The sequence below is a fragment of the Hippopotamus amphibius genome, chromosome 1 (genome assembly GCF_030028045.1).
Source record: "Hippopotamus amphibius kiboko isolate mHipAmp2 chromosome 1, mHipAmp2.hap2, whole genome shotgun sequence".
Taxonomy (NCBI): Eukaryota; Metazoa; Chordata; class Mammalia; order Artiodactyla; family Hippopotamidae; genus Hippopotamus; species Hippopotamus amphibius.
In genome coordinates this window covers 79,907,756-79,929,991 of record NC_080186.1, presented here as the reverse complement: position 1 = coordinate 79,929,991, position 22,236 = coordinate 79,907,756, and the positions used below count along the sequence as shown (strand labels likewise).

The following is a 22,236-nucleotide window of genomic DNA, read 5'->3' as shown; positions in this document are numbered from 1 at the left end:
CATTAAACTTTTTATATCTGGGTTTCTCTCACCTGTCAAAATGGCAATATAACTCTTGGCCCCACCTCCTTCCCTGGGGAGAATGGGAGGGCACTTTGAAAATTAAATAATAAATGTTGGGAGGGATTTGTGGATGTGACATCTTGTCAAACGGGTGAGTAATAAATGGGGTGTCTCCAAAGCTCATTTGCCCAAAATACACTTGAGCCTTCCATTTACTTAATCAACCAGCATTTATGAAATGCCTACGAAGTTCACCATATAACACATGGAGTGCTGGGGGGAATATGGAAAGGAGGAAAGAGAGTCTTAATCCCCAGAGAGCTCATAAACCAGCTTTTTTCTCGCAGTTCGCTTTTTAAGTTGATTAAGCGTCAGGGTGAACGATGCCTGTGGTGCATTTAGAAAACTCCTTCTTCATGATGACTTCCAGTTACATCATAAGTAGCTAGTAGTGATTAGTTGTTCTCAGTACCAGTGGGTGTTGCCTCATGATGGATGGACTCGTAAAAGGGGCGAGAATATTCCATAGTCGGGGTGACAGGAGACAATGAAAGACTTCAGTCTGAGTTTATTGGGAAATGGTGCATTGGCTAATACTATGGTCTCTTGTGTCCAAGGATCTGGGTTTGGGTCCTGGCTCTGCCACTTTCTAGCTACCTGACTTTGGGCAGTTCCTTAACCGCTCTGTGTCTCATTTCCTTATCTCTGAAAAAAGGGTAAGAATAGTATCTGTCTCAGGACTGTTTTCAAAATGAAAAAAGTTAATGTGTACAAGGTGCTTAGAATGGTGCCTGGCACCTTGCAAATGCTCAGAAAAATGTTAGCTACACTCATCACTTTCTGTGGGTAATGGTAGGAAATGATGGTACTGAAAGAATCCTGGCATTTTCTTCTCTTACATTTTACAAAACATAAATATCCTTCTTTTATTCAGAAGCCCAAACTTTTGCCCAGATCTACCAAAGTCACTTAGGATTGCCGCCAAATCTCAAGCTGCTTATTCAGAAATAGAAAACAGACCATGCGAGCCTAGCTTATGGTATTCAGGGCCTGAGCTAACCCATTTTGTTCTGAGAGCTTCACACTTCTCCAAGACCCAGAGGGGTGGCAGAGGGCAGCTATGGAGAGTGATGGAAAGAGCATCAAGCTTGGAGTCTAAATCCTGGCTTTACCTTTTATTAGCTAAGATAGGTCTAGGATAGGTCTTAAAGTTCTCTGAACAGCAGTTTGCCCATCCTAATTGTGTAAAAGCAATAGTAGGTAAAAACTGTGGAGCCTTAGCAGGAATCAAAACAGTGGTAACGAACGGTATCAAACTGTACTAGAAGTTACTGTATTCTCTACCACCATGCACTTATAGTTAAAAAAAAAAAAAAAAGGTCACTCCCTCTTGCAAGAGTACCAGAATTACAACTAATTGCTGAACAATCATCAACAGAAAGACACTGGAACTCGCCAAAAAAGACACCCCACATCCAGAGACAAAGGAGAAGCCGCAATGAGATGGTAGGAGGGTACCATCGCGATAAAATCAAACCCATAACCACTGGGTGAGTGACTCACAAACTGGAGAACAGTTACACCACAGAAGTCCACCCACTGGAGTGAGGGTTCTGAGCCCCATGTCAGGCTTCCCAACTTGGGGGTCCAGCAACGGGAGGGGGATTCCCCAGAGAATCAGACTTTGAAAGCCAGCGGGATTTGATTGCAGAACCTCCACAGGACTAGGGGAAATAGGAGACTAAACCAAACCTACCAGCTGGTGTTGGAGGGTTGCCTGCAGAGGTGGGGGACAGCTGTGGCTCACCATGGGGACAGGGACACTGGTGGAAGGGGTTCTGGGAAGTGCTCATTGGCGTGAACCCTCCCAGAGTCTGCCATTAGCCCTACCAAAGAGCCTGTAAGCTCCAGTGCTTGGTCGCCTCAGGCTAAACAACAAACAGGGTGGGAATGCAGCCCTACCCATTGGCAGACAAGCACATTAAAGTTTTACTGAACTCCACCCACCAAAGTGGATTAAAGTTTTACTGAGCTCCGCCCACCCAGCCCAACCCACCATCAGTCCCTCCCATCAGGAAGTACCCATGAGCCTCCTAGATAGTTTCCTCCACAAGAGGACAGACAGCAGTATCAAGCAGTATCAGCATTATTTCATTCTTTGGAACTGAAAACCACAGCCACAGAAAGATAAAGAAAATAAGAAAGCAGAGGACTTTGCATCAGATGAAGGGACAAGATAAAACCCCAGAAAAACAACTAAATGAAGTGAACACAGGCACCCTTCCAGAAAAAGAATGCAGAATAATAATAGTGAAGATGATCTAGGACTTTGAAAAAAGACTGAATGCAAAGATCGAAAAGATGAAAGCAAAGCTTAACAAAGACCTAGAAGAATTAAAGAACAAAGAGAGATAAGCAATAAAATAACTGAAATGAAAAATACACTAGAAGGAACCAATAGCAGATTCACTGAGGCAGAAGAATGGATAAGTGACGTGGAAGACAGAATAGTGAAAATCACTGATGCAGAAAAGAATAAAGAAAAAAGAATGAAAAGAAATGAAGACAGCCTGAGAGACCTCTGGAACAATGTTAAATGCACCAACATTCACATTATGGGGTCCCAGAAGGTGAAGAGAGAGAGAAAGGACCCGAGAAAATATTGGAAGAGATTATACTTGAGAACTTCCCTAACATGGGAAAAGAAATAGGCAGCCAAGTTCAGGAAGTGCAGAGAGTCCCAGGCAGGATAAACCCAAGGAGAAACACACCAAGACACATAGTAGTCAAAATCACAAAAATTAAAGACAAAGAAAAATTATTAAAAGCAACAAGGGAAAAATGACAAACAACATAAAACGGAATTCCCATCAGGTTAACAGCTGATTTCTCATCAGAAACTGCAAGCCAGAAGGCAGTGGCACAATATATTTAAAGTGAGGAAAAGGGAGAATACTCTACCCAGCAAGGATTTCATTCAGATTCGATGGAGAAATCAAAAGCTTTACAGACAAGCAACAGCTAAGAGAATTCAGTACCAACAAACCAGCCCTACAACAAATGCTAAAGGAACTTCTCTAAGTGGGAAATACAAGAGAAGAAAAGGAACCACCAAAAAAAAAATTAAGAAAATGGTAATAGGAACATACATATTGATAATTACCTTGAATGTAAATGGACTAAATGCACCAACCAAAAGACACAGACTGGCTAAATGGATAAAAAACAAGACCCATATATATGCTGTCTAAAAGAGACCCACTTCAGACATAGGGACACAAACAGACTGAAAGTGAGGGGATGGAAAAAGATATTCCATGCAAATGGAGATCAAAAGAAAGCTGGAGTAGCAATGCTCATGTCAGATAAAATAGACTTTAAAATAAAAAATGCTGCAAGAGACAAGAAAGGGCACTACATAATGATCAAGGGATCAATCCAAGAACAGGTGATAACAATTATAAATATCTATGCACCCAATATAGGAGCACCTCAAACATAAGGCAAATGCTAACAACTATGAAAGAGGAAATTGACAGGAACACAATCATAGTGGGGGACTTTAACACCCCACTTACACCAATAGACAGATCATCCACACAGAAAATTAATAAGGAAATACAGCCTTTAAATTACACAATACACCAGCTAGATTTAATAGATATCTAAGGACATTACATCCAAAAACAGTAGATTACACATTCTTCTCAAGTGTACACGGATCATTCTCCAGGATAGATCACATTTTGAGTCACAAATCAAGCATTGGTAAATTTAAAAAAATTTAAATCATATCAAGCATCTTCTCTGACCACAATACTATTAGATTAGAAATCAATTAAAGAAAAACAAACAAAAAAAACCTGTAAAAAATACAAACACGTGGAGGCTAAACAATACACTACTAAATAACCAAGAGATCACTGAAGAAATCAAAGAGGAAATCAAAACATACCTAGAGACAAATGACAACAAAAACACAATGATCCAAAACCTATGGGAGGCAGCAAAAGCAGTTCTAAGAGGGAAGTTTATAGCAATACAATCCTACCTCAAGAAACAAGAAAAATCCCAAGTAAAAAATCTAAGCTTACACCTAAAGAAACTAGAGAAAGAAGAGCAAACAAAACCCAAAGTTAGCAGACAGAGAGAAATCATAAAGATCAGAGCAGAAATAAATGAAATAGAAACAAAGAAAACAATAGCAAAAATCAATAAAACTAAAAGCTGGTTCTTTGAGAAGATAAACAAAATTGATAAACCTTTAGCAAGACTCATTAAGAAAAAAAGGGAGAGGACTCACATCAATAAAATTAGAAATAAAACAGGAGAAGTTACAACAGACACCACAGAAATAAAAAGCACCATAAGAGACTACTACAAGCAACTATATGCCAATAACATGGACAACCAGGATGAAATGGACAGATTGTTAGAAAGATATAACCTTCCAAGACTGAATCAGGAAGACATAGAAAATATCAACAGACCAATCACAAGGAATGAAATTGAAACTGTGATTAAAAATCTCCCAACAAACAAAAGTCCAGGACCAGATGGATTCACAGGTGAATTTTATCAAACATTTAGAGAAGAGCTAACACCCATCCTTCTCAAACTCTTCCAAAACATTGCAGAGGAAGGAACACTCCCAAACTCATTTTATGAGGCCACCATCACCCTGATACCAAAAGCAGACAAAGATACTACAAAAAAAGAAAACTACAGACCAATGTCACTGATGAATTTAGATGCAAAAATCCTCCACAAAATACTAGCCAACAGAATCCAACAACACATTAAAAGGATCATCCACCCTGATCAAGTGGGGTTTATCCCTGGAATGCAAGGATTCTTCAATATACGCAAATCAATCAATGTGATACACCATATTAATAAACGGAAGGATAAAAACCATGTGATCATCTCAATAGATGCAGAAAAAGCTTTTGACAAAATTCAACACCCATTTATGATAAAACTCTCCAGAAGGTGGGCACAGAGGGAACCTACCTCAACATAATAAAGGCCATATATGACAAACCCACAGCAAACATCATTCTCAGTGGCAAAAAACTGAAAGCATTCTCTCTAAGATCAGGAACAAGACAAGGATGTCCACTCTCCCCACTACTAGTCAACATAGTTTTGGAAGTCCTTGGCATAGCAATCAGAGAAGAGAAAGAAATAAAAGGAATCCAAATTGGAAAAGAAGAAGTAAAACTGTCACTGTTCACAGATGACATGATATTATACATAGAAAATCCTAAAGATGCCACCAGAAAACTACTCGAGCTAATTAGTGAATTCGGTAAAGTTTCAGGATACAAAATTAACACACAGAAATCTCTTGCATTTCTATACACTGACAATGAAAGATCAGAAAGAGAAATTAAGGAAACAATCTCATTCACCATTGCAACAAAAAGAATAAAATAGCTAGGAATAAACCTAATTAAGGAGGTAAAAGGCCTGTACTCAGAAAACTATAAGACACTCATGAAAGAAATCAAAGACGATACAAACAGATGGAGAGATATACCATGTTCTTGGATTGGAAGAATCAACATTGTGAAAAATGACTATCCTACCCAAAGGAATCTACAGATTCTGTGCAATCCCTGTCAAATTACCAATGGCAGTTTTTACAGAACTAGAACAAAAACTCCTAAATTTTGTATGGAAATGCAAAAGACCTTGAATAGCCAAAGCAATCTTGAGGGGAAAAAAATGGAGCTGGAGGAATCAGACTCCCTGACTTCAGACTATACTACAAAGCTACAGTAATCAAGACAATGTGGTACTGACACAAAAACAGAAATATAGATCAATGGAACAGGATAGAAAGCCCAGAGATAAACTATGGTCAACTAATCTATGACAAAGGAGCCAAGGATATACAGTGGAGAAAAGGCAGCCTCTTCAATAAGTGGTGCTGGGAAAACTGGACAGCTACATGGAAAAGAATGAAATTAGAACACTCCCTAACACCATCCACAGAAATAAACTCAAAATGGATTAAAGACCTAAATGTAAGGCCAGACACTATAAAACTCCTAGAGGAAAACATAGGAAGAACACTCTTTGACATCAGTCACAGCAATATCTTTTTTGACCCATCTTCTAGAGTAATGGAAATAAAAACAAAAATAAATAAGTGGGTGGGACCTAATGAAACTTCAAAGCTTATGCACAGCAAAGGAAACTATAAACAAGATGAAAAGACAACCCTCAGAATGGGAGAAAATGTTTGCAAATGAATCAACAGACAAAGGATTAATCTCCAAAATATATAAACAGTTCATGCAGCTCATTATCAAAAATACAAACAACCCAATCCAAAAATGAGCAGAAGACCTAAATAGGCATTTCTCCAAAGAAGACATATGGAATGGCCAGGAGGCACATGAAAAGATGCTCAACATCATTAATTATTAGAGAAATGCAAATCAATACTACAATGAGGTGGGGCTTCCTAGGTGGCGCAGTGGTTGAGAATCCGCCTGCCAATGCAGGGGACATGGGTTCAATCCCTGATCCAGAAAGATCCCACATGCCATGGAGCAACTAAGCCCATGCACCACAACCACTGAGCCTGCGCTTTAGAGCCCGTGAGCCACAACTACTGAGCCCATGTGCTGCAACTACTGAAGCCCACACACCTAGAGCCCATGCTCTGCAACAAGATAAGCCATGGCAATGAGGAGCCCATGCACAACAAACAGTAGCCCCCGCTCACCTCAACTAAAAAGAAAGTCCACGCACAGCAAAAGAGACCCAACATAGTCAATAAAATAAGTAAATTAATTAAAAGAAAAAAACTACAATGAGGTATCACCTCACACCAGTTAGAATGGGCATCATCAGAAGATCTACAAACAGCAAATGGTGGAGAGAGTGTGGAGAAAAGGGAACCCTCTTGCACTGTTGGTGGAAATGTAAGTTGATACAGCCAATATGGAGAAGAGTGTGGAGGTTCCTTGATAAACTAAAAATAGAGTTACCATATGACCCAGCAATTCCACTGCTGGGCATATACCCAGAGAACACCATAATTCAGAAAAACACATGCACCCCAATGTTCATTGCAGCACTATTTATAATAGCCAGGACATGGACGCAACCTAAATGTCCATCAACAGATGAATGGATAAAGAAGATGTGGTACATATATACAATGGAATATTACTCAGTTGTAGAAAGGAAAGAAATTGGGACATTTGTAGAGACATGGATGGACCTAGAGACTGTCATAGAGAGTGAAGTGAATCAGAAAGAGAAAAACAAATATTATATGTTAACTCATATATGTGAAATATAGAAAAATGGTACAAATCAATCGGTTTGCAAGGTGGAAATAGAGACCCAGATGTAGAGAACAAACATATGGACAGCAACTGGGGAAACCAGGGCATAGGGGAGAGCAGTTTGGGTGGGATGAATTGGGAGATTGGGATTTCCATGTATACATTACTAATAAGAAAAAAAATATCAAATTGTGTACTTTAAATATATGCAGTTTATTGTATGTCAATTGTATCTCAATAAAAGTTCTTAAAGAAAAAATAAAAAGAACGAAAAGCTGAAACTGTGAATCAGTATATTGTACACCTGTTATTTATATAATGTACATCAACTATACTTCAATTAAAAAAAGGAAAGGCCAGTTGCCCTTACGAATATCTTTGACGAAGCAGCAAAATTTATTAACTCTTGACCCATGAACTACATATATTTTTTAATATTCTGTATGGTGAAATGGGAAGTATACATAAGCACTAGTGCTGACTGATGAAGTTCTATGGTTGTCACAAAGAAAAGCTTTTTTTTTACTTGAAAAAATGGTTGACAGTCAAACTATGGTTAGTTATTCTTGACAATAAACAAAATGAGCCTGACACTTGAGGGAAACAGGAGGTAGTATTAGTTGCCAATAATAAAATTTGAGATTTCTAACACCAATTTTCAATTTGGAAAAATTTTAACCACCACCATGAGCTTGACAGTTTCCCAATCTCTATTTTTTTTTCTTTAGAACTTTTATTGAGATACAGTTAACATACAATAAACTGCATATATTTAGAGCGTACAATTTGGTATCCCAATCTCCCAATTCATTTTCCCAATCTTTATTAATGAGATTGGTGGTAATGTTAATAAATGTGATTTTTCTATTTTACATGATTAAATGTGTTCATATCTGGAAGATCTCTGTAACTCAGGGAGCCAATGTTTTCTAAGTGAACAACGCATGGTGTTACAAAATCATGTGTGAGTAAAAGATCTATTCAATGTGCAAGATAAATCAATCCATTTTAATATAACAGATTATGAAAAGTTCATTGGTGTGGTTTCAGATTTCACATCACAACTAATCTTTAAGAAACTACCATTTGTCTGTTGGAGAGGGTGTGGAGAAAAGGGAACCCTCCTATGCTGTTGATAAGAATGTAAATTGGTACAGCCAATATGGAGAACAGTATGGGGGTTCCTTAAAAAAACTAAAAATAGAGTTACCATATGATCTAGCAATCCCACTCCAGGGCCTATATCTGGAAAAGACAAAAACTCTAATTCGAAAAGATATATGCACCCCTATGTTCATAGCAGCACTGTTTATAATAACCAAGACATGGAAACAATGTAAATGTCAACTGACAGATGAATGAATAAAGATGTGGTATATATGCACAATGGAATATTACTCAGCCATAAAAAAGTATGAAATAATGCCATTTGCAGCAACATGGATGAACCTAGAGATTATCATACTAAGTGAAGTAAGCCAGACAGAGAAAGACAAATATCATATGATATCACTTACATGTGGAATCTAAAAAAAAAAATGATACAAATGAACTTATTCATGAAACAGAAACAGACTCACAGACATAGAAACAAAACAAACTTTATGGTTACCAAAAGGGAATTGGGGGAGGGATAAATTAGGAGTTTGGGATTAACATATACACACTACTATATATAAAATAGACAAACAGCAAGGACTTATTGTACAGCACAGGGAACTATATTCACTATTTTGTAATAACCTATAATGGAAAAAAAACTGAAAAAGAATATGTGTATAACTGAATCACTTTGCTGTACACTTGAAACATTGTATATCAACTATACTTCAGTTTGAAAAATGTCAGAAAAAGAAAAAGAAACTACAATTTGTCCAATTTTGGTGTAGTATCAAAGAATAATATTCTAAATTATCTGAGAATGCTATAAAAATACCCCTCTCTTTTTCAGCTGTATGAAGCCAGATTTTCTTCATATACTTCAACCAGAACAACATATGTCAACATATTGAATGCAGAAAGAGGAGAATCCAGTTGTCTGCTTTTAAGCCAAATAATAGATTAACAACAATAGAAAATGCAACTTTTCTCACTATTTATGTGTGTCAGGGGGTTCAGGGGGGAACATAGTTATTTTTCATGATGATCTTTAACAAGTAATGAGATTATCTTTATTTTAAAATAAATTAGTAAACAAATATTTTAAAATTTTCTTTTTGGGGTCCTCAATATTTTAGAGTGTATAGGGGGTTCTGAAACCAAGGGGTTTGAGAACTTCTGTCCTGGAACATGGACTCTGGAGTCAAAATAATTTTTTAAAGATTTTTCTTAGAGAAGTTTTAGGTTCATGGCAAAATTGAAGGGAAGATATAGGGATTTTTGTATACCCCCTGCCCCTTCCCATGCATAATCTCCCCCGTTATCAACATTCCCCACCAGAGTGGTACATCTGTTAAAACTGGTGAAATTACATTGACAGATCATAATCACCCAAAGTTCATAGTTTACATTATAGCTCACTCTTGTGTTGTACATTCCATAGATTTAGACAAATGTATAATGACATGTATCCACCATTATAGTATCATAGAGAGTATTTTCACTGCCCTAAGAATCCTCTGTGCTCTGCCTGTTCATTCCTACCCACCCCCTAGTCTCTGGTAACCATTGATATTTCCACTGTCTAAAGTTTTACCTTTTCCAGAATGTCATATAATTGGAATCATGCCATATGTAGCCTATTCAGATTGATTTCTTTCACTTAGTAATATAGATTTATGGTTCCTTTATGTGTTTTCATGGCTTGATAGCTCATTTTCTTTCAGCACTGAATAATATTCCATAGTCTAAATGTACTAAAGTTTATCCATTTACCTACTGAAGGACGGCTTGTTTGCTTCCAGGTTTTGGCAATTGTGAATAAAGCTACAAACATCCATGTGCAGGGTTTTGTGTGGATATAAGTTTTCAACTTCTTTGGGTAAATACCAAAGAGTGAGATTGCTGGATTATATAGTAAGGGTATATTTACTTTTGTAAGAAACTGCCAAACTATCTTCCAAAGTAGCTGTAACATTTTGCATTCCCACCAGCAATGAGAGAGAGTTCCTATTGCTCCATGTCTTCATCAGCATTTGATAATGTCAATGTCTGGATTTTGATCATTCTAATGTGTGTATAGTGGTATCTCATTGTTTCGCTTCCCTGATGATGTGATATGGAAAATCTTTTCTTATGCTTATTTCCCATTTTTTTTTTCTTGGTGAGGTGTCTGTTAAAGCACTGGCCCATTTTTGATTGGAGTTGCTTTCTTATGATTGAGTTGTAAGAGTTCTTTGTACATTTTGGATAACAGTACTTTATCAAATGTGTCTTTTGCAAATGTTTTCTCCCAGTCTGTGGCTTGTCTTCTTATTCTGTTGATATTGTCTTCTGCAGAACAGACATTTTTAATTTTAATAAAGTCCAGTTTATCAATTATTTATTTCATAGATCATGTTTTTGTTGCCATATCTAAAAAGTCATTTCCATACTCAAGATCATATGGGTTTTCTCCTATGTTATCTTCCAGAAATTTTGTCATTTTGCATTTTATGTTTAGGTCCATGATCCACTTTGAGTTCATTTTTGTGAAGGGTGTAAGGTCTGTGTCTAGATTCTTTTTTTTGCTTGTGGATGTCCAGTTCTTTCAGCACTGTTTGTTGAAAAGACTATCTTTGCTCCTTTTTAGTGACTTTGCTTCTTTTTCAAAGATCAGTTGACCATATACTGGTAGTCAACTGGACTCTATGGGCTCTCTATTCTCTTTCATGGGTCTACCTGTCTATTCTTTCACCAACATCACACTATCTTGATTATTGTAGCTCTATAGCAAGTCTTGAAGTTGGCTAGTGTCAGTCCTCCAGCTTTGTTCTTCTCCTTCAATATTATGTTGGCTATTCTTGGTCTTTTGCCTCTCATATAAACTTTATGAGTATTGCTACTCCAGCTTTCTTTTGACTTCCATTTGCATGGAATATCTTTTTCCATCCCTTTACTTTCAGTCTATATGTATCCCTTGGTCTGAAGTGGGTTTCTTGTAGGCAGCATATAGAAGGGCCTTGTTTTTATATCCATTCAGCCAGTCTGTGTCTTTTGGTTGGAGCATTTAATCCATTTACATTTAAGGTGATTATTGACATGTGTGTTCCAATTACCATTTTCTGAATTGTTTTGGGTTTGTATTTGTAGGTGTTTTCCTTTTCTTGTGTTTCCTACTTAGAGAAGTTCCTTTAGCATTTGTTGTAAGGCTGGTTTGGTGGTGCTGAATTGTCTTAACGTTTGCTTGTCTGGAAAGCTTTTGATTTCTCCCTCAAATCTGAATGAGATTCTTGCTGGGTAGAGTATTCTTGGCTGTAGGTTTCTCTCTTTCAGGACTTTCAGTATGTCCTGCCATTCCCTTCTGGCCTGCAGAGTTTCTGTAGAAAGGTCAGCTGTTATCCTGATGGGTTTTCCCTTATACATTGTTTGTTGCTTTTCTTTTGCTGCTTTTAATATTTTTTCTTTGTGTTTAATTGTCATTAGTTTGATTAATATGTGTCTTGGTGTATTTCTCCTTGGATTTATTCTGTATGGGACTCTCTGTGCTTCTTGGACTTGGTTAATTATTTCCTTTCCCATGTTGGGGAAGTTTTCCACTATAACTTCTTCGAATATTTTCTCAGACCCTTTCTTGTTTTCTTCTTCTTCTGGGATGCCTATAATTCGAATGTTGGTATGCTTAATGTTATCACTGAGGTCTCTGAGACTGTCTTCTATTCTTTTTATTCTTTTTTCTTTTTCCTGCTCTGTGGCATTTATTTCCCCCATTCTATCTTCCAACTCACTTATTCGTTCTTCTGCCTCAGTCATTCTGCTGCTTATAGCATCTAGAGTATTTTTAATTTCAGTTATTTTGTTATCCATTGCTGTTTGTTTTTCTGAGTTCTTATGAACTGTTTCTTGTACTTTCTCTATTTTGTTATTGAGATTTTGTATCATTTTTACTATCATTACTCTGAATTCTTTTTCAGGCATTTTTCCTATTTCCTCCTCATCTATTTGGTCTTGTGGGTTTTTTTCCTGCTCCTTTGCCTGCATGGTGTTTCTTTGTTTCCTCATGGTTGTCCAAACTTTTGGGGTTGCTTGTCCTGGCAGTAGAGGTATTTATAGAAGACTGTCCAAGCCTCAGACTAATGTCCAAGTATTGGATTAAACAAATATTAAGTCTAGGAAACACATACATGTATAAGACACACAATTACTGAATCCATTAGGACATAAGGCTCTAGAAAGACCTGACAGAACCCCAGTGTGCTATCAGATATTCAAAGAGAAACCCAGCAGAAATTGACAACTGAAACAGAACAAATCAGAGACAAAAGCAAAAGCAAACAAACAAACAAATAACACCTTACACATACAAACATTAATCCAGGGAGATTTTGTAAGCTAGGATCAAATATAGGAAAGAGCCAGAGTACCACCAGAGAGAGTGGAGATTCTCAGAATGTAATTAGACAGCTGTACTAAGAACTAAGATAAAGACAAAAACCTAATATTAAATACCAAGGCAGTGCGTCATCTGGAGAATAGAGCAAGGAGTCTGAGCAGATCGACAGTGTTGCTTATAAGTATGTTAAGATAAAATAAACTTGAAATGGCTGGAAGAAAGGGGAACAGAAGAGCGTAGTATGGTTGGAAATATGGAAATAAAAAGAAAGGAATAGAAATGTATAAAAGATAGGGATGAAAGGAAAGTATGAGAGATATATTGTCCGTACTACCAAAAAGTTAGCTAGATATAGAAGTATATAAAAAGGCAAAAAAAAAAAAAAAAAAAGAATAAAAAATATCATTAAAAAATTATGTTATAAAACTTGTAGATCCCTTAGGGCTAAGATCATATTTAATAAAGAAAAAAAAAAAAAGAGAGAGAGAGAAAAAGAGAAAGAAAAAAAAAATCCAGAACTGATCCCAGAATGGACCAGTTCAATAGGAATTGATACTAATATTTCTGTTTCCTTAGCGTCTCAGCTGTAAGTGTCCTTCTCCTTGCCTTGGGTTTTTTTGCATTATTCTGTGACCAGCAGAGGTTCCTTTATTGTTCGTCTGTAAGCATCGGTGTGTGGGGAGGGAGAGGGTACAATAGTGGCTCCTTCTCCTGGTAGTGAGTGAGCAGTGGCGCACTGTTGTTTTTGTCGGGCTTGGAGGTGCCTGTTGCAGAGGGACGCCAGTGGCTGAGGCGTAAATAGAAAGTCTTAGAGTTGGGCCTCTCTCGGGTTGTTGTTGTTGTTGTTGTTGTTTTTTCTCTGTGGCCTCCCTGCTGCCAGTTCCAAGGGGTTTTAATCTAGCCCCGCCCGAGTGCCTGAGGGTGCTTGTTATCCCTGAGCGCCTTAGGTGGCCAACGGGGCGTCTCTCCACTGCCTGTTGCAGAGGCGCCAAAAGAGAGAGAGAGAGGCTATGGCCGTGACTGCCCCTCCCCCCCCCCCCCCCCGCCCATAAGCCCGCAGCATCCAGCCGCCATCATGGCTGGGCAGCTCTCAGGAGCGGGCACTCCTCTCCGCGGACCTCTTCCCTCCTGTCCTCTCGGTCCGTCACCTTACTGGCAACAATGTTTCTCACCCTGAACCAGCTTTCTGGTTCCCACGCTTCTGCTCCCGGACCCTCTATTTAGCTGTGGGTCGACGTCTCAGTCCGGGAGCGCTGAGCTGCGCTGCGGACCCTCCGTATGTTTCTCACTCCCTCCCGTCTGCCACAGCTCCGTCGCTTCACCCTCTTTGAGCCCTCGTAGATGCCTCCCTACCGGTTACGTCGGGCTCCTTGCGGTCCTTTCTGGTGTCCAAGGCCATCTGCTGGTGTTCAGCTGGTTCTCTGTGGGAATTATTGCGTCCTTCGGTGCATTCCCAATGCATCTGTGGAGAGGGATGCATTCCACGTCCCTCTACTTCGCCGCCATCTTTTTCCCCCTCATATAAACTTTAGAATCAGCTTGTCAATATGTACAAAATAACTTGCTGGGATTTAGATTGGGGTTGCACTGAATCAATATTTAAGTCTCACTTCTACTTACTGTGTGATCTTGGATGGCTTTTTTGCCATCCCTATGCCTTATATATCTCATGTATAAAATAAGGATAATAATAATGGTTTGAAACAACACCTGCCATGGTAATAAGTACCCTTTAGATGTTAGCTATCATCATCATTATTATTGTCATCATCATTGTCAGTGTCACCATCATCATCATTACTAGTACCACCATTGGGAGACTTAGCTCATTCAGAGACACAGGGCTAGAGGTAGAGTCAGAAGAACTGGAATCTTTTCTCTCTCTAGCCAGATTATGCCCCACCTCCCACTCACCAGTCTGCCATCTCAATATTTGTGGTCTATAAAAGAAGGGAAAGAAGGATGAGAAAGCTTCCACTGCTCAAACACACATTGTCAGAGGTATTGAATCAAGCCACTAAAAAAATACTGTTAAAAAACAAAATTCAAGTGAAAAAATTTAAAAAATCGTATTGGTTCTATTCAGCAATTCCTGAATCGGGCAACATCCCATCTAGCAGCAGAAAGGAATTCCAAAGAGCTGCACAAAATGAAAGACTTTTACAGGCAGAAAGGGGCAGAACAGGTTGTTCCTAGCAAAGAGAAGCTTGTTTGTGGCAAGGTCACTTTCCTTTAGGGGACAGAAGTGGTCTATCAGGCAGATACCCTCACTAGTGCTGACCAGGTAATTCCAGATTGCTTGGTTTAAGAGTCCATTCCTGGGAGAGGTTGAAACTGTAATTAAGTTAGGTATTAAGTCTTGGTTTGGTGATGTGGACTTAGTACAAGTGACTCGACTTTGGGCCTGTTTTCTCTTTTTTAACAGTATGAATAGCCATGTTTAAATGTAGAGGCCAGATTTGCTTTGTCTGGCATTCAAATTCAGTCAGTACCTGCTGTCTGCTGTCGACTGAAAAAAGTACACAACCTAAAAGCTGACAATTATGTTTTATTTGGCAGACTTACTAAGGGCTTAAGCCTGGGATACAGCCTCTTAGATAGCTCACAGGGACAGTTCCAAAGAGCTATGGGAGGAGCCAAGATATATAGGAGCTTTACAAAAGAAAAAAGAAAAAAAAAAGCCCCAAAAGCCAAATTAACAACAACGGAAAAATCCAGGTAGTCGGAACATCAAAAGATCACTGCCAAAAAAAAAAAAAGAAAAAGAAAAGAAAAGATCACTACTAATTAAAGGAAAACCCAATATCTCAAGTTAATGAATTTAGCGCTTTTCTGTGTATGGGAAGATGGGAAGATGCAAGAGTCTGGACTTAATGAAATTATTCCTTTGATATGGAGCTTAACTCTCTAGGGCCAGTATTCTGGTTTTTTCTCCATCCTGAATCCCTCAGGGTGCACCATTGGGGTGGAGGGTAGGGGAAATGCGGGTCCAGTAGCTGATGGCTTGATGGCTGAAACATCTTTTGTTTACTAATATGGTAGTCCACATTCTTCATCCACATTGCCATCCAGTGCTTCTGTAGCTGCCCATACGCAAACATACACTATTCCAGGAGGTGCAGACCCCACAGGCCCATGTAATGGATCATGACTCCAAAGCCCTGGGAAGCAAAGTGACTGCCTGACACATGCAGCTGGGTAGCAGCAAACTAGTATCAGGTCCGGTTTACGGATTTCTTCTTTCCTGGGCTGCTTCACCGGGGTGCCCCGGTGTTCTCTGAAAGAAATAACTAGTCCAGAACCTGCAGTGGTCACACCAAGTGCTGGGTGTAGAACAGAGAGTGGGTCCCCTAGTGGGGACTGTGAGGCTGCTCCAGGAGGATCCAGATAGTTCTGGGAAGAGAATGGGTCATGGCCAGGGGCTTGTTAACAACAAAACTGATACCAATGATTCAGACATGCAATTTTATTTTATTTTATTCCAGTCACAAAATGCTTTCGTGTTGTTTAGGCCAAATGTTTTTCTGATGCTTCCAGTCTTTGCCAAAATGAGGGCCAGATCATTTGCTTCTTTTACTAAGTGAGCAGCTACAGATGGCAAATAAACTGGAAATTATTCTCTATCAGTAAAAAGTTAAAACCAAATTCCCTGTGCTTCTGGCAAGGCTTCTTTGTTCAGTAAACACAAAGATTTCTTTACGTTTCCTTTGTTCTCCCTGGAAACATACGCCTTGAGTCAGCTACTACACTGATTTCAAGATGCCCTGTAACCCTTGCTTTTGTTTTTAAGTAGATATGATATAGAGCTTCACGGACAAATGAACCACTCTCTCCTGCAGTGTGTTAGTTTTGTAATTTGGGGCAGGTGGCCTCACCCCTCAGATCTCCTGTTAGGACTGGACTCTGCCAGGAAACCAATCATTTGGATGGATAATCATTCCCCGTTTTTAGACATGTCTTATTTGTAAGAAAAAGAAAAGAAAAAAATAACTAATACAATAACAGAAACTTTCAATGCTGCTTGCTCTGTGCAAGACCCTATTCAAAACATTCTCTGTGTATTAATCAATTTAATCCTCACAGTAACATGTATATATATATATGTATATATATATATAATCCCCCTATAAGGAAGATATAATTATTGTACTAATTTCACAGATAACAAAACTTGAGACAGAGGAGTTAAATAATTTGCCCAAGGTCACACAGCTGATAAGTAGCAGACCCAGGATGTAAATTCAGGCATTCCAGCTTCAGAGTCTGTGAGGGTTGATTCCATCCAGTGGATCACCCCATATTAATTTGTTTTCAGTAAATTTGAGTACATCTTCAGATAATAGTGGAAATACTCCACTCAGTCACAGAACTGTCTGCCTCTGGGCTAATCTATGTTGCTAGAAGAAAACAATCGAAGAACTGTGTGTCTGTGATTGTGGTATCATGCAAAGTAACTGGGGTTTGGAGGGCAAAGAAATAGTTTAAAGTTCCAGCTCACCCTTTTATATTTTATTCTATGAGGGCTTCGCCAAAATACTTGCTGTAATTTCAGTAGCAACTTCCTATGGGGGAAAAAACCAAAGAAATAAAGTAGAAATTACTTAATTTTTTTCTTGACTAAAACTCAACAGTCATGTTAACCCCTGAGGCTGGCACCCAGAAACTATTGTCCTGGCCTCTGGGGAGTATGGTTGGTGTTGACTGGCTTCGATATTTAAAAAAGGTAGAAATCTGGGAGGGGGAGCCAGGCTGTGAGAGTACCTGAGTGATGGTGCCTCTTGCCACTGTGGAGACCCCACCAGCGGGTATGTGGATATGTGTAAACCCCAGCTCCTATTTGAGGAAGAAATTTGAATTCTATCCCCACTCCTCAGTGGGGCTCAAGCTACCAGAGCAGTCTGATGGAGTGGAAAGAGCTGGGTTTTAGAGCCAGAGAAAGCTGAACCAGAACTTGACTTAGCTGTGTGGCCTTGGGCAAGTCACTTAACCTCTCTGATCCTAGGTCGCCTCATTGTTGAGCAGCGATAACAATTCCTCCTCCCTTGAGGGGTCATTGGGCAGGTAAATACTAAAGTAAAGCCCCTGGCATATGGCAGGACTTACAGTCTAGCTGTTCTTACTACTATACTAAGCAGCTGGCTCAGTTGGGCTCTGTTTACATGCTTTGCTGAGCCCGAGAACCCAAAGCCATTTGTGCTAGAAGCTTTGGGCATAATGTACAACTTACTGTGTGGCCACGGGGCAAGTCAGCGAATCCCTGAGATGTCTCCTCATCTGCAGCTGGGCATCGTGATAATTCCTGTGCCTTTCCTACCTCATGGGGTTGTTAGAGGATAAAAGGAGACAGAGGAAAAGGCATCACACAGAAGCTGTTATTATTATAAAAATCATAGAAATAACATTGATTCATATTTTTGAGTGCTTACTTTTTTGCCATGTACTAGTTTAAATGCTTCCCATGCCTTGCCTGACTTAATCTTAATCCTCTCACAGTTTGTCAGGTAGAATCTTGTTTTTTATTTCTATTTTTCAGTTGATTAAACTGAGGTAACAGAAGAAGTTAAGTAATTTGCTCACAGTCACACAGGCAGTGGGGGCAGATGCTGGATTCAAACACAATCACATTCCAGAACCTGCCCTGTGGCGTATTAATCACTATGTTTATATTGGCATTGTTGTGTGATTGCTATTTCTATACTTCTTTTCTACAGAGGGTACATAGTTATCCATTTTCTAGGTTCACGGTGGACCCATAAAGCCATCCCAACAGCTCCAGAAAACCACCTGTTAACTAGTCACTCTACTCTCTGGACACCCTTTACACATCAGGAACACATGTGCTTATGTCTATGAGCAAACACATTCAAGGATTGAGTATATATGTATATAAACTATAGAAACAGTCCAAAGATGCAGATCAGAATATAAATGTAAGGAAACAAGGCCTCAGCAAAATCATTTATGGGATTATGATTCTGTTATGAAAGATAGTTATACATTGATATGTGAGATGAAACATGTCATATAACACAGTGAGTGATGGTAACAATTCATTTTCTACCACACACGTGATAAATGCCGTTCACACACATGACTCACTCCTGTGGAGCTGCCCAGACTTTGACAGCATCTCTCTCCAATTTTTTTGTGGAAAATTAAAGCAAATAATGAATCATTTATTGTTGGCATTTATGAAAGCACTTTCAGTCATTTAGGTGGTTAAATTAGCCAGTTAAATATCTCAAAAACAAGTTGTCAATAAAGTTCTATTAAATTCAACAAATTTACTGTGCTCTGCCTGTGCTGTCCAATACACTTCGCCACATGGGGCTATTTAACCTAAATTTAAAAATTCAGTTCCTTAGTTACTCTCGCCATATTTCATGTGCTCAACAGCTCAACCCGTGACTAGTGGCTGCCAATTAGTCAATGCGGATTATAGAACATTTCCATCATTGCAGAAAGTTCTGTTGGACATGCTGTCAGACAGTAGGATACACGGAGGATGCAGGGATGATCAGAACTTTCTAGATGCCTGGCCTCAGGGGGCTTATTGCCCTGCAGTGAAGACGGCTGCTTAGCAAGCCATCCCAGGTTGTGGGGAGGGGAGGGACAGAGGGCAACGGGAAGGTATGGTGGGGGGATCTGCTCAAGGATGAGTGGTCAGGGAAGAGGAAGTCAAAGAAAACTCCATACACGTGAATAGCAGACCAATTTTAAAAATGTGTTGAACTTAACTTTTAAAAATTAAATTGATTATTTTCTCTGCAACTGGATTCCACAACTGATATCAATATGAATATTTTAAATATTATTGAAGAATAAGCCTAAATAAAATGTATTCAATATTAAAATGTTTCATGTAATAAACCTCAAAATAAGCCAAATGCAAAATGTATATACAGTACAAATCCATTTATGTGAATTCTAGAACAGGCACAATTAATCTCTGATGATAGAAATCAGAGCTGTAGTTGCCTGACATGGGGGTGTGGAAGTGGGTAGGAGCAGGGATTGACGACTAAGGATCTTGGGGGTACTTTATGGGATATTGATGATGTTCCGTTATGCTCTATCTTGATAGGGGCATTGGTTACATGGGTACATGCATTTGTCAGTAGTCGTGGAGCTGTGTTATTAAGATGGATATATTTCATAGAATGTAAATTATATCTCAATTAAAAATTGAATGCATAGAATTATATATTATAATGTGTTGCAGTTGACGTGAGTAACACTATGGAAATAATTTCATTGCCTCATCACTTTGTCTGCCAGCAACCGGGCCTTCATAACCCTTCTTATATCATCGGTGGCAGGAAGATTTATAGCATCCTTCCCGACCTTGGGCCACGTGGATATAAATATATTGCTCCTACTTTTCCGGTTTTTCATGCTTTCTCTCGTGTCAAAAGTGGACAAGCTGGTAGGATCTTTGCCAGAATGTTAAGGGGGATGTTACTTGGGGGTGAGGAGATCTGAGGTGAATTTTACTTCTTTTTCTTCCTCACTGTACTGTTAGAGTTTGTAACAAGGGGCATCCATTTGTTTTAGTACTCTGAAACACAAAAGCTCATTTTGCCTTGGCCTAGAAAATACATTTATTTGTGGGTACTACATAGTCATTTGAAAACTCTGGGGTTTATACCATGGTTAGTAAGAAATTTCATTCCAAGCAGCAGGCTCTATGGGAGATTGTTCAGTAGTCATGGGATCTCAAGAAAGGCATGATTTCATGCCTTGTCTGTCTGCACCGTGCTGCTCCTGTTCTGTCTCTCTGCGGTCTGGGGCACGCAGAGTGAATCTGGGCTGCTTGGAGGTGCTCTCCAGCGGCCTGCCCCTCTCACCTGCCTGCTTCTCCCTGTGTGCACAGATTCTTACCTGACCCTGGATGAACCGATGAATAACATCACCACGTCCCTGGGGCAGACGGCAGAACTGCACTGCAGAGTCTCAGGGAACCCGCCTCCCACCATCCGCTGGTTCAAAAATGATGCACCTGTGGTCCAGGAGCCCCGGAGGATCTCCTTTCGGGCAACCAACTATGGCTCTCGGCTACGGATTAGAAACCTTGACACCACGGACACGGGCTACTTCCAGTGTGTGGCGACAAACGGCAAGAAGGTGGTTTCTACCACTGGAGTCTTATTTGTCAAGTTCGGTAAGCAGCTTCCCATTGGGGATGGCCTTTGGCCCTCAGCCTCCACGGGGGTGAGGAGGGAGGGAATGATCATGTACTGGGTGTGTCCAGCAACACAGAAGCTGGTACACTTGTACCCATTTTAGAAATAAATAAACCAAGGCCCAGCAGTTAAGTACCATGCCCAGGGTCACCCAGCCAGTAAACAGCAGAGCAGGAGCAGAGCCCAAATCGGTCTGACCTCAGCCCCAGTCCTAAATCACCGCACCAGTGAATTCTTCTCAGCAAGGATGTTCTCTGTCCAGAGAAGGTGGGAAGATTTCCAGCATGCAGGCCCCTTTTCTGTCCAGCTGCCATCAAAGACCACTGCCTGCTGTTGCAATCAATGTCCTTGTGCTCACTCAGCCTCCCACTGAAACTCCCTGCATCTCGTGAGGATGCCTGCTCCATTGACTCATTTTTTAGCCCTGGTCTTAGCATTTTTCAGTCTCTGAACCGTGGGATATAGACACAGTCTCACTGGTATGTTTCTCCATAGAGGCGGTTGGGTGAGCTGGAGCAAAATAATAAATTCCAGGAAGATAAATATCCCCTTGGGGTGGTGGAGAACGTTAGTGTGTAATGGTTTGGCTGTACCGATGCTCACCCTCCAGTAACCCAGACCGACTGTTTCTTTTGTTTTTCTTTCCTTTCTTCAGGTCCCCCTCCCACCGCGAGTCCAGGATCTTCGTAAGTTACCTGTATCTCCTTTCTTGTCACTTTTAAGTGTTTCTCCAGAGGTTGCTAGGGCAAAGGCAGTGTTGTCCTCTGCTTGGGTCAAAACACTGTGTTTCCAGATTTCATTCCATTTTGCCCCACCCTCATTCCATTTAGCTTTTTTTTTTTTGATGTGAAGATTCACAGGAGACCAGTACTGGCAGTAATCTCAAGCATGGTAATATTGATTCTGAGCAATCAAAGCAAAAAAGCTACTCACGTGTACTATTTTAAAATTAAGCTGACATTTAGGTACGGTGGATTTGGTAAAATCAAACAAAAAGACGAAACAGTGCTGGCTTAGGAACCTGTACTCTAGCTTTTGCTTAAAAGTGTCTGTTCTCCATTTCTGCAAGCATTTCTGATGCTTTAGTTATTGAACAGGTCAGCTGTTAGGTGATCACTTTATTTTTTTTTCCTTTTAAAGAACTCAGAGGCAGAAGTTCTGACTCACCTAGGAGAAGAAAGTCCTGTGGTTGGATTGAGAGTTACAGGGAAGTTTGATTCATTTTGAGTCCCTTGTGAATAGAGTCTCGAGATCACCAGTTTCTTTAACCTAC

At 39.6% G+C, this 22,236-nt stretch overlaps 1 protein-coding gene across 1 annotated transcript in view; it reads left to right on the top strand.

The window, feature by feature from the left end:
• The window catches only part of LOC130830184 (inactive tyrosine-protein kinase transmembrane receptor ROR1-like), a 279,780-nt gene extending 258,127 nt beyond the window's left edge, over positions 1–21,653 (top strand). Inside the window, exons 4-5 of the mRNA XM_057697260.1 lie at positions 20,654–20,941; positions 21,619–21,653. Of these exons, the coding sequence (XP_057553243.1) occupies positions 20,654–20,941; positions 21,619–21,653 (323 nt within the window). The remainder of the gene's footprint in view (positions 1–20,653; positions 20,942–21,618) is intronic.
• Positions 21,654–22,236: the final 583 nt, after the last annotated feature.